Source organism: Sinocyclocheilus rhinocerous, unplaced genomic scaffold (genome assembly GCF_001515625.1).
Source record: "Sinocyclocheilus rhinocerous isolate Xijiao unplaced genomic scaffold, SAMN03320098_v1.1 scaffold711, whole genome shotgun sequence".
Classification (NCBI taxonomy): Eukaryota; Metazoa; Chordata; class Actinopteri; order Cypriniformes; family Cyprinidae; genus Sinocyclocheilus; species Sinocyclocheilus rhinocerous.
This window is the reverse complement of record NW_015641018.1, coordinates 3220681-3232954: the sequence shown is the minus strand read 5'-3', so window position 1 is coordinate 3232954 and position 12274 is coordinate 3220681. Positions and strand designations below refer to the sequence as shown.

The window sequence follows — 12274 nt, the reverse complement described above, 5'->3', positions numbered from 1 at the left end:
TGTTATTCCATATTACAATTAAAGTTAATATATTTTTAAATGTACTAAATTGCAGCTTCATCATCACAAATGTGTAATTACAAATATATTTAAATACGTAACATACAAGTTTCATTAAAATGACATTAAAGTATATTTTATTTATCATACATGCCTGTCAGTACATTCAGCAGTGCTTTAGCCATATTTCATATACAACATAGTTATGAAATTACATGTAAATATGTACTTAAGTGATACTTAAGCTGGTCAAAAAAGCAGCCTATAGTGTTCAGCTAACTGCATTTAATATACAATTAAACTATAATACATTTCCATTTAATTCTAATTAACATGCAATTATGAGTCTGAAAACACTACATTCAGTTCACACTTAAGTATATTCTTTTAAAGTACACTATTTCTGCAATAAGTACGGTTTTTAAATGTATGCTAAAGTATATTTCTTTTGCACAAGGGGAGACACCAGGAGATTTGCACATGCAAATGAGATCCCAATGCATATCCTACTGCTGATTCATATGATTGTGCTATTGATATACTGTAACTGGTGCTCAGTTTTAATGGGACGTTCTAGGGTTGTGTAGATTACCTGTTGTGTATTGTTGGCTGTGTATGGAAGCATGGTGGAGACATGGAACATAACCTCGTAATCCTGATAGCGAGTATACAGTGAGTGTGTACCAGTGGAGTCAGCTGCAAATAAACACACAAACACTACTATCACACACCCAATCAAAATCTGTTATTGTCACTCTCTGTACAGTTTTCTTTCTATTTTCTGCATATACACTGCTGTTCAAAAGATTTTTAAAATGTTTTTTGAAGGAAGTCTCTTATGCTCACCAAGGCTGCATTTATTTAATCAAAAATGCAGTAAAAACAGGAATATTGTGAAATATTTTTAGAATTTTAAATAAGAGTTTTCTGTTTAAATATATTGTAAAATGTCACTTATTCCTGTGAACAAAATATAAACACCAAGTTTATGTGCAAAAAATGGGAATTTACATTTATTTTTTCATGGAACAATTATAAAAAAGAAAAATAAACAATATTGTAATTACATTCTACTTACACACAACACATGCAATAACACTAATACTATTGTACTATGGTGCAATTGTATGAAGACTGACTGCATGTTGAGTTTTGATCTCACTTTTGGTGTCTAGTTGAGCTCTGTATTTCTCCCAGCCCTTGAGTCGTACTCGCTCTCCAAGAAGGTCCAGAAACTCATCGAACTCTGGTCCGGCGCTCTCATTGTTATACATGTCCTCTTCAGTACTCTGTCCTGCTCTGCAGTACATAATGCCCACCTTATGCTGGAAATTCAACTTTACACACACATAAAACACACATTAACAAGGATGAAATTACAGTAACTTCTCCAACTTGATTTTTACACACACAACATCATTCTTCCTCATTTTGTCATTAAGCCAGTTTCACATTGTATGCACAAGTGTAGGTGCAGTAACAGCATAACTGCAAAAGCAGTCTTGCTATAGCATTAGCAATACATACAACAGTTATACATACAACAGTTATAGCAATACATACAACAGTAGTGCATGCAACAGTTTCACATTGTATGCACAAGTGTACACTGTAAAAAAAAAAATCGTAAAATTTACGGTAAAAAAACGGCAGCTGTGGTTGCTGGAATTTTACCGTAAAAAATACGGTAGCAATGTTTTAGGTTTTAAGGTTTTAACTTATATTTACAGTTAAATACTGTAATTTCATTAACTGATATAATGTTAATATACCAACCTATTGAAGTACTGAAATCTGTTTTGTACTTTTGTAATACACTGATAACCACCAAATGCAGGTGGTGAAAGTCACATGATGGACCAAAGCCTATCACAAGCAGCTTTTAAATAATAACATATATAGAAGGTGCACAGTGTCATTCACACAAACACCAAACACCATCATGGTAACACACATGACACTGAAATAATGCAATAAACATTCATTTAACAACATTAGGTGTACCACACAACCCTAATATACAAAACTGATAAGAAAAAAACTAAGAAACATAGTTATTTCAACAAAAAAACATCAAATTTGAAATGTAACGCAGGGAATTCTGGGAATGTCAATTTACGGTTATTCACTGTAAATTATACGGTATTTTTCACTTCCAAAAACGGTATACTACCGTAAAATTAATGTCCATTACATGTAATGTCCAATACAGTTTTTCACCATATATAGTAGGGGAATTTACCGTTAACCATTTAACAGGTTTTTACTGTAGCATTTTTACAGTCTTTTACCGTTAAATTCACGGTCATTTTTTACAGTGTACGCATGACAATCGCAGCTTCTGTCGAATCGCGATTTCGATTCCATTTCGATTTATCGTGCAGCCCTACTATAGAGCTATCGAAAAAATGGAAGTTTGAAAACAAAATTCTAAAGATGTCTACGCAATTGATTCTCTGATGCATAAGGTTTATAATAATACTAACTTTTGTTGTTGTTGTTGAAAAGCAGAGGTTCTGTTTGACATATTGCATGTTCAACATATTGCCATGAAAGTTTTGTGAAAATGCTCATAGTGGTTGCTGGCAAGGTTTTTTTTTATTTTATTTTTTATCACTGGCGGGGAAAGAGTTAATGAATTGAGTTTGAGTGGGAGATGTTTATTAATATCTTTTTATCTTAACTTTATGTTTTTACTTATTTTTTAATCTTTCATGTTACGCGTGACATGGATTTGTCTGTACTCTGAAAAAAATTCTGTGTCCGAAATGTCCGAGTCCAGGTTCATACGTAATTGCAGTCCAAGTCCCGACTCTCGAGTCTGCTGGGTGGTGGCTTACTGCCTCAAGTCAAGAGCCCACTGCTGGTCTTGGATATGTCTCAGGTTCTTTCAGGTGTAAATCTGTCAGATTTTTCATGTAGTGTCATTTGGGTGTGTCACTGTAATTGTGCGATTGACCTCACCCTTTAAAACAGACCTAGTGTCTGCATGCAAGTATGCACTAGTAAGACCAACTGGAATCGTTTGGTCCGCGACCAAAATCAGTAAGGTGTAAAGCTGATCTCGAATGCTATCTCGCCTAATCTGTCATAATCTGCTATGTTTTATTGCAAATTGCGGCACGGTGTAAGAACTTACCCAAGTGGGTGTGTAAATGTGATTCTTTAGTTCACTAGACTAGGAGCTTGAGAAAACATCCACACCCAGTGTTCACACAGACACTTGCTATCGTTCACCTGGAGGGCTGGCAGGAGTCGCTGCGTGTTGCGTTTTACGTGTTTTGACAGGTTTTTGACTTGGTTACACCCAGTTAGGTGTGTCCTGACGTGAAGGGAGTTAAACTCACAGGACCTAGTTTAGCTATATGCAAAACCTCTTACTATGACCTTGAAGTAAAACTAACTCTAAAGAACCATTTCAGTGATGTGTAGTAACACACGAAAAGACTATTTGTGTCAGCACTAGGCACATTTTGGCACGAATAAACAACCACAAGCTTTGCAAACCAACTGACATCTGCTTGGTATTGCTGTTGTGCGGTTTAGAGAAAATGTTTGCTAAAAAACTCTGTTCTTAGTGGCAGCCCAGCCGTGTGTGTGTGTGTGTGTGTTCACGCTCTCTTCAAGTGTCGACATGCAAGGCATTCAAAATATGTGTTCAGGCTGTTCTCATGATGTTCTGTAAAGTGCAGCGCATGTATTTTTCAGAGACAGTCTAAAATGTAACTTTCATTTCATTACATGATTGGGGAATGTCAAGCCTCTGATTACGTGCATTTTGAAAAGTTTATTGGAATGAATCCATGAAACTACTTCACTGTGCATTTAGGTGCTTGGTTAATTCATGCTAATGTTTTATAATATATTTACTGGTGCTCATTGGCTGCTCTAATAAACCAATCAGGTTGTTATTTCCTGAGGCCTGTTCTTGATAGGTCCCACCTCTTTTAGGAATATAAGCAGAATAAAACAGCTGTCATGAGTGCTGGGATGCTTAGGTCAGGTCTTTTTTGCTTATTAGCAATAAAAATATAGTGTGTTTGTGCTTTTGTTTTTCTTTATTGTTATTATACTTTCTATCAGAATTGTTCGGGTGCTTTAAAAATGTTTTTTTATAATTAATATTCATCTATTACAGTTAGTGTTTATACATGTATAATTTTTATATATTTAATATAATTTATTTTTATATTTATATATATATATTTTTTTATATTGTACAAAGTTTTTATTCACTTAATCAGACAATAAACACTATTATAGATCAAAATAACAATATAGTAATAAATATATTATTTATTTTTATATTTTTTTAAATGCTGAGCATAAAGTTAAGCTTTTTAATCCATTTAACCAGAAAATAATAAACTTTATTTATTATAGATATAAATAAATAAATAAATAAATATGTAATAATAAATATATATAATTATTATTTTTTTAAATGATGAATATGAAGTTAGGTTGTTTTATTTTATTTTTAACTATATTTACTACATATAGATAAATAAATATATAACTATTTAAAAATAAATACAACATTTTTGTTTTTGTTAAATGCTAAATACTTTTATCCGGTTATTCTGAAATAATATTTACTGGCAGTAATTTATTATCACAATAATTATTGGTTGAACATCAAATATGTTGATCTGTCCTCTGCGTTTTTTATTTACACTTGGTCATTTTATGCATTTATGGCTATCCAGTCACGTAAAAAAAAGAGTGCAAATACCCTTCAAGACACATTCTAGATCTAATCAAACTACTTCAGAAGGTTGTTTGAGGTGCATACAAGACCTGACTCGAATAAGAGTAAATGCATCTGCTTTTTTTTAACTCCTCCCAAACAGATATTTGCATATAACACAGGAATAGGAATAAATCTGATGATTTATGTCTGTTTTATGGGGGCACATTTATGTGGCCAAGTGTTGATCAAATGTTTATACCAAAGCAGTTAGCAATTTCAATAAAAATGCAAGAATCTATATTAACCTGTCTGATAAATGCTCTTCTTCTCCTCTGGGGTTCAAAGGTTTTGGTTGGACACAGTCAGAGTATGCTATAAAAAGAGCAAGAGAAATGAAGGATGTGCTGTAGATTACCTGAAGGAGGGTTGGAGAGAACTAATTAATAACGTATGAGGAGGAGTTCAAGTGAAGCCAAGAGACTACAAGGTGCAGATAAAAGTGAAAGGAGAAAAAGTGATGGCAGCCAAATACATTCAGTCTGTCTTGCTTATTTTGAGAACAAGGTTTTATTATTGCCTCGTTTTAACTTATGAATGGATTTGAAGAAACATACTGCTCCAATATCGAGCTTTTGTCTGAAATGAACAGTGTAGTTGTGTGTTTAAATGTGTGAGAGCTGGAGAAAGAGGAGGGTTTGGTGTGTAAATGTTGAAACACGCAGAGCCGGTTTTGTGAGGTTGTTGTGCTTGCAATCAAGCATTAGCTCACACGCTTTGTTTGAGAAGCCAAGGGTCAAAAACTACCGCTGACATTCCCCCATCACTGCCGCCCGCCCTCCTCTCCCATGATCCTCTGCACCAGTTTCGATTGCTTGTGTTTGTTTGAACTTCAGTTTATAATGCTGTTTTGTCCTGCTGATCAAGAACAGATTGCAGGAGGTCTTAATTACATTTGGTACAATGATTATCACAAGTCAGTTTCAATATTTGTTTAATCTGTGGTTGTTGTTTTTTTTTTCATTTTACAGGTTTTACTTTTGAACTGTTTGGTTTGAGTCCAGGAGGCCAAAATGGAAATGCACTGTAAGTAGATGCTATTGTCACATTATTAAAACTCTTTGTGATGCACATAATCCAATTCATATTTTCATGTTATGACCGATAATCACTAAATGGCCAGGATTTAAATCTGTTTTTATTTACCATTTTATGTAAAAGAGAAACTGAAAGAAATAAAACACTAAAAGCCTAACTTTAATTGCTGTTGTAAGTGAACATTATAATGTCCAGTATAAAAAATGGATATTCATTTTCATTTGAATTTATTATTTACTCAAATGTATTATTTACTTAATGCTTTAAAGATGAATTTAAATTGAACATTAGTTGATGGAAAAAAAAAAAAAAGTCTAAAAATAAAGGAAAAAGAGCATGCACAACTAAATACCTGATATTTAATACTGACTGATCATTTAAATTGAAAAATCTCTAAAATAGTGTTATAAAATGCCCAATCAGTTTAACAGTTCTTTATGAGTTGGAGTTTTGGGCTTTGTAATCCATGTTTAATAGCTTTGAGGTCATCTGTCCACCATATTCCATGTTTCAAGTTTTGCTTGATTATAATAGTAACTTCAGTGGGTGTTTTATACGGTTTTGATAAAACAGAGGCAATCGATCAATTCAAACTCGTGTTGTATATGTGTGTATCAGTGGCCGAGGCCCCAGGCACGGTGAAGGTCTCAGAGTGGCAGCAGTCGTATTATGGGACAGATTCAGGCATCCAGTCTGGAGCCACTACGGTTCGCTCAGATGAAGATGGAGCACAGTACAGCACCAAGAAATTCTCCTACACCACCACATTCACAGAGAACCCTGCAGGTGAAAAACCCATCACAAACTAGGGCTGCACGATAACGGTTAAACAGTTAATCATGATTATTGTCATTTAAAATTGTTAAATTTCATCAGAACTATCGCACTTTCACACAAGCAAGAGAACAAGATTTGGTCACAGTAAGCAGCGTAACAGTCGCATGAAAGAAAACAGACTGGCTCTATTTGAGCAGAATATCTCAGTGGAGATCTCTAAACTTTTACTTTAATGTCTGGTGGTGTTATCAGCTCATCAGCACTTTTTCCGTAATGCAGTGAGCATGTGTGCATGGTTTCCAGGTTGGGAAGATTAAGTGAACCACTGGGCTGAAAATGTATTGATTTAAAGGCACAATATGTAATTTTCGCCGCTAGCGGCTCGAAAGCAGCAGAGCTTTTATTATGCGACAGTCGACCGCTTCCGCTCCTTCCGGTTGTGAGTATGTGGGGAAAAAAAGCAGTGCTGTTTTATCATACTAGATACATTTGAAAGTTCTGTTATAATGCTACTCTGTGCGGTCGTCACCGGTCTATTAAAATGCACAACATATTTGCGTCTTGTTGCCTGTGCACACAGGAAAATTTGCATATATAGCGTCTTTGGTGTTTCCATGTTTTCTACAAAACAAAACCGGAAATCGAGGGGTTATGACGTCATTATATATAACACTGCTCTAGTGGTTTTTGGATATTTTAATAAAACATTTTTACATATTGTGCCTTTAAAGGGTTAGTTCATCCAAAAATGAAAATTCTGTCATTAATTACTCACCCTCATGCCGTTCCAAACCCGTAAGACCTTCGTTCATTTTTGGAACACAAATTAAGATATTTTTGATGAAATCCGAGAGCTCTCTTACCCTCCATAGACAGCAACACAACTACCACGATCAAGGGCCAGAAACGTAATAAGGACATCTTACAAGTTTGGAATGACATGAGGGTTTTCGAATTTTTATTTTTGGGTGAACCTTCTCCTTTAAGAGAACCTTTCTCCTTTAAGAGAAAAGTTCTGATTGGGGGATTTAAACTCTTGACATCTGGCAACCCGCAGCCATGAAAGCTTGTGGTGGCTTGTTGCCAATGCAAGATAATGCAGATGCCAAATTAAAATAAAACATTTTTAGTATAAATAATCAGCAAACATCACAGGCAATTATGCTTAATAAATCGAGCAGAAATTCTTTAATCATGATTAAAATATGGTTTATTGTATGCTGTACACCAAAACTATTATGTAGCAAGTTTTCCCTTATTATTTCTACCAATTACCTTCGCCAGGATCCACAGTATGTTGAACTGCAGATTTATTTCAGATTCTTTTCCACCAAAATAAGCATAGAAACTTAAAAAAAAAAAAGTTAGTTTATAGTTGTCTAAACTATAGTTCACTCTCTCCTATAGACGTGGAGTCTCAATATAATATGACTCGGGCCCAGCGCATAAGAGCGGCCATGTTTCCTGAGACAGTGATGGAGGGAACGGCCGTCCTCTCCACGCAGATGGATCCGTCCCAGCAGACCAATGTACAGAAGCTGGCCGAACCGTCTCAGCAGCTCAAAGCCGCCATCATTCATCTCATCAACTACCAGGACGACGCCGAACTCGCCACCCGCGCCATTCCAGAGCTCACCAAACTCCTCAACGATGAGGACCAGGTACCTCGCTGCTCGTGTCGAATATTCAATCTCTGCTTTTTCTATTGTATCTTCATGTCCTGACCTCTGACCCTCTCTCTTGGCTTCAGGTCGTGGTGAATAAGGCCGCAATGATCGTGAACCAGCTGACCCGCAAGGAGGCGTCCCGCCGGGCTCTGATGCAGTCCCCGCAGATGGTGGCCGCTGTTGTGAGAGCCATGCAGAACACGTCTGACATGGAGACGACCCGCGCCACAGCCAGCATCCTGCACAACCTTTCACACCAGCGCGAGGGGCTGCTCGCCATCTTCAAATCAGGAGGCATTCCCGCTCTGGTGCGCATGCTGAGGTGAGAGAGTCACACTGAAGTAAAGGACTAGTTCACCTGAGAATGAGATTGCTGTTGTCATTTATTCACCCTCATGTCATTTGAACAACATAACTATGTCAAAATTTCATTTTTAGGGTAAACTTTCGTATATGTGACCCTGGACCACAAAACCAGTTATAAGGGTCAATTTTTTTAAATTGAGATTTATGCATCATCTGAAAGCTGAATAAATAAGCTTTCCATTGATGTATGGTTTGTAGGACAATATTTGGCTGAGATACAACTATTTGAAAATCTGGAATCTGAGGGTGCAAAAATATCAAAATACTGAGAAAATCACCTTTAAAATTGTCCAAATGAAGCTCTTAGCAGTGCATATTACTAATCAAAAATGAAGTTTTGATATATTTACGGTAATACATTTACAAAATATCTTCATGGAACATGATCTTTACTTAATGTGCTAATGATTTTTGGCATAAAAGAAAAATCGATAATTTTGACCCATACAATGTGTTTTTGGCTATTGCTAAAAATATACCCCTGCTACTTAAAACTGGTTTTGTGCTCCAGGGTCACATACGTCGTATATGTTTCACCCTAAACTAAAGCTGTGTTAATTTATGCACTTATTGGACATAACAACACGTTTCTTTCATTTGATTGCATGCCTTTCATTGCAAATGTGTGATTTAGTGTTTTATTTACATTATTTTAAACGATTTTTTGAAATGATAGATATTCCTAATTATTAGGGAATTATTATTAGCACTTGATTTGAAATTAGACAGTGATTTATGTTTCAGTAAGCTGCAAAAAAAGCAGTCAAAAACTCTTTAATACCAAGCTCAGATGTTCTGCCTAAGATTTCCTTTTGCATTTTATTGATGAAATAAAAAAGGAAATCTCATTTAAACAACATAATGACAAAATGGGGTAAACTATTACTTAAAAATTTTTTAAATAAAAACTTGGTTCATAAGACTTCCATATCGTATTTATGTCACCCTAAATTAAAGCTATATTAATTTATGAATTTATTGCACATAACAACAGATTTCTCTTATTTGATTTGATGCATTTCATTGCAAATGTGTGCTTCAGTGCTTTATTTACATGATTTGAAACACTGATGTTCCTAATTATTAGGAAATTACTCCAGCACTTGATTTGGAAGTAAATGGAGATTTAATTTATACTTCAGTAAGATGCAAAAAAATGATTAAACGATGACAATTTTTTTTTGATAAACTATTACTTGAAATAAATAAATTATTTAGAAATTATATTTTTGATTTATTGCAAATGTGTGCTTCAAATTTTTTTTTTTTACATTATTAGGAACATAATGTAACTTTGCAACTTTACTTAATTATAGCAATAAATCACTTGATCTGCACTTGATCTGAACATCCAACCCATTTCTTTTGTAGCTCTCCGATGGATTCGGTTCTTTTCTATGCCATCACCACCCTGCACAATCTCCTTCTGCATCAGGAGGGAGCCAAGATGGCGGTGCGTCTGGCTGACGGTCTGCAGAGGATGGTTCCCCTGCTGAAGAAAAGCAACCACAAGTTTCTGGCCATCACCACAGACTGCCTACAGCTGCTTTCCTATGGCAACCAGGAGAGCAAGGTGCTTGTTATTATATTTTCAAATGACAAATAAATGTATTAGTTCTTGATTTCCTGTTTCTTGTGTTCTTGTTCTTTGTTCAAATGTGTAGAGTTTTCATTGAAATGTGATGGTGTGTCGTGTTAACATCAGTGTGATTGTCTCTCAGCTAATTATCCTGGCTAACGGTGGCCCTGAGGGTCTAGTGAACATCATGAGGACCTACAACTATGAGAAGCTGCTCTGGACCACTAGCCGTGTGCTCAAAGTGCTCTCAGTCTGTCCTAGTAACAAACCCGCTATTGTAGATGCCGGTAAGTCAAATTGGAAAACTGAACTCTTCTTCTAAATATAATATATAAAGTAATTAGTGTGTTTAATTAGTTGTGCTTGCTAAGGCTTCCATCACACGTACTTTTAATTATACTAATCCACTATAGACATCAATGATAGTTGAAATTTTGTGGCTTTCAATCAAACTTACGTTTTTTGCCGGGTGGGCAACAAAAAAGGCTAAATAATTAATTGTATATATATATTGTATTTTCCATTTTAATTTTAGTTAAAGTTTTAGTAATTTTGTTGTGTTTGTCATTTTTTATAACACAGTTTACATTTTTTTTATTTCAGTTTTGATTTTGTAATTTCGGTACTCCAAGTTAAACTAAATTAAAATGAGAAATATTCCTTTGGCAATATAAAGTTTTAAGTATTTTATTAATTAAAAAAAAAAAAATTAATATATACATTAAATACATTTAAAATATTTGTTTAAAATTTTTTTTTTTTTCAGTTGACATTTATTTTATTTACTTTTTTATGGTTTTAGTTAGCTATAATAACACTGCTAATCACAAGTGTATCTAACAATTTCTCTCTCTCAGGTGGAATGCAAGCTATTGGTAAGCATCTGACCGGCTCTAGTCAGCGTCTGACGCAAAACTGCCTGTGGACCTTGAGAAACTTGTCAGATGCTGCAACCAAACAGGTCAGTTTATACATCTAACACCATCTGTCTTTCACGCAGACACTTTTTCTTCTTCTTCTTCTTTATTTGTTTTTACTTTATTTTGTGTTGTTATTGTTTGTTTGTTTTGTATTGATGGTTGTATTGTTTTTTTGTGTACTGTTCTTGATTTTTGAGCAATAAAAAAAACAGGAAATTCTTTGCATGTATAATATGTGTCAGGCCAACACATGCTCGCTCTCTCGCCCCCTGCAGGACGGAATGGAAAATCTGCTCCAAGTGCTGGTCGGCCTGCTGTCCTCTGATGACATCAACATGCTCACCTGCGCCACAGGCATCCTGTCCAACCTCACCTGCAACAACACACGCAACAAAACACAGGTGACCCAGAGCAACGGCGTGGAGGCTCTGATTCACACCATCCTGAGGGCCGCTTCAAAACAAGACGTGATCGAGCCAGCTGTCTGCGCCCTGCGTCACCTGACCAGCCGGCACCCAGAGGCCGAGATCGCACAGAATGCCGTTCGAATGCATTACGGCATCCCGGCTATCGTCAAATTGCTCAATCAGCCCTACTACTGGCCAGTCGTAAAGGTAAGTGAAAAAAAAACAGACAAAACTGACAAATTAGTGCCTTATGGCGCTTTTCCACTGCATGGTACGGCACGGTACGGCTCAGTAAGGTTCACTTTTGGGGGGTTTTCCACTGGGTACAGTACCTGGTACTTTTTTTAGTACCACCTCGGTTGGGGTTCCAAGCGAACCGTACCGTTACCAAAACGTGACGTGTAAACTCTGCTGATCACGGATTGGCCGGAGAGAATCGTCACTACCTGCGTCACTGAACTTGCGACACAAACACAAAAGAACCGCTAGATTTAAATCAGCACAGCCAGCGAAGGATCGAACGCAACTGTTTTGAACGAGCGCACCTTTTTTTAACAACCAAAAAGTTTCGTTGTCTGTTGCGGAAGTACAGACGTTCCTCTCGTTGATAGCAGAGGAGCGGATCCAGCAAAAGCTTGATGGGGCGGCACGGAATGAAAACGTTTTTTTTAGGAGTCGTGGCAGTAGAGGCGGTGCAACTATAACGACATGTGAATAATCCCGCCCACTCTAAAGCGGTACTGAACTGCAGGGGAAACGCAAACCGAGCC

At 36.1% G+C, this 12274-nt stretch overlaps 1 protein-coding gene across 1 annotated transcript in view; it reads left to right on the top strand.

Moving 5' to 3' along the window:
• Nucleotides 1–12274, top strand: part of LOC107753847 (junction plakoglobin-like) — a 44483-nt gene that overhangs the window by 25922 nt on the left and 6287 nt on the right. Inside the window, exons 2-9 of the mRNA XM_016570114.1 lie at nt 5722–5776; nt 6407–6574; nt 7973–8226; nt 8316–8554; nt 9970–10171; nt 10320–10464; nt 11035–11138; nt 11373–11711. Of these exons, the coding sequence (XP_016425600.1) occupies nt 5764–5776; nt 6407–6574; nt 7973–8226; nt 8316–8554; nt 9970–10171; nt 10320–10464; nt 11035–11138; nt 11373–11711 (1464 nt within the window). The 5' untranslated portion in view covers nt 5722–5763. The remainder of the gene's footprint in view (nt 1–5721; nt 5777–6406; nt 6575–7972; nt 8227–8315; nt 8555–9969; nt 10172–10319; nt 10465–11034; nt 11139–11372; nt 11712–12274) is intronic.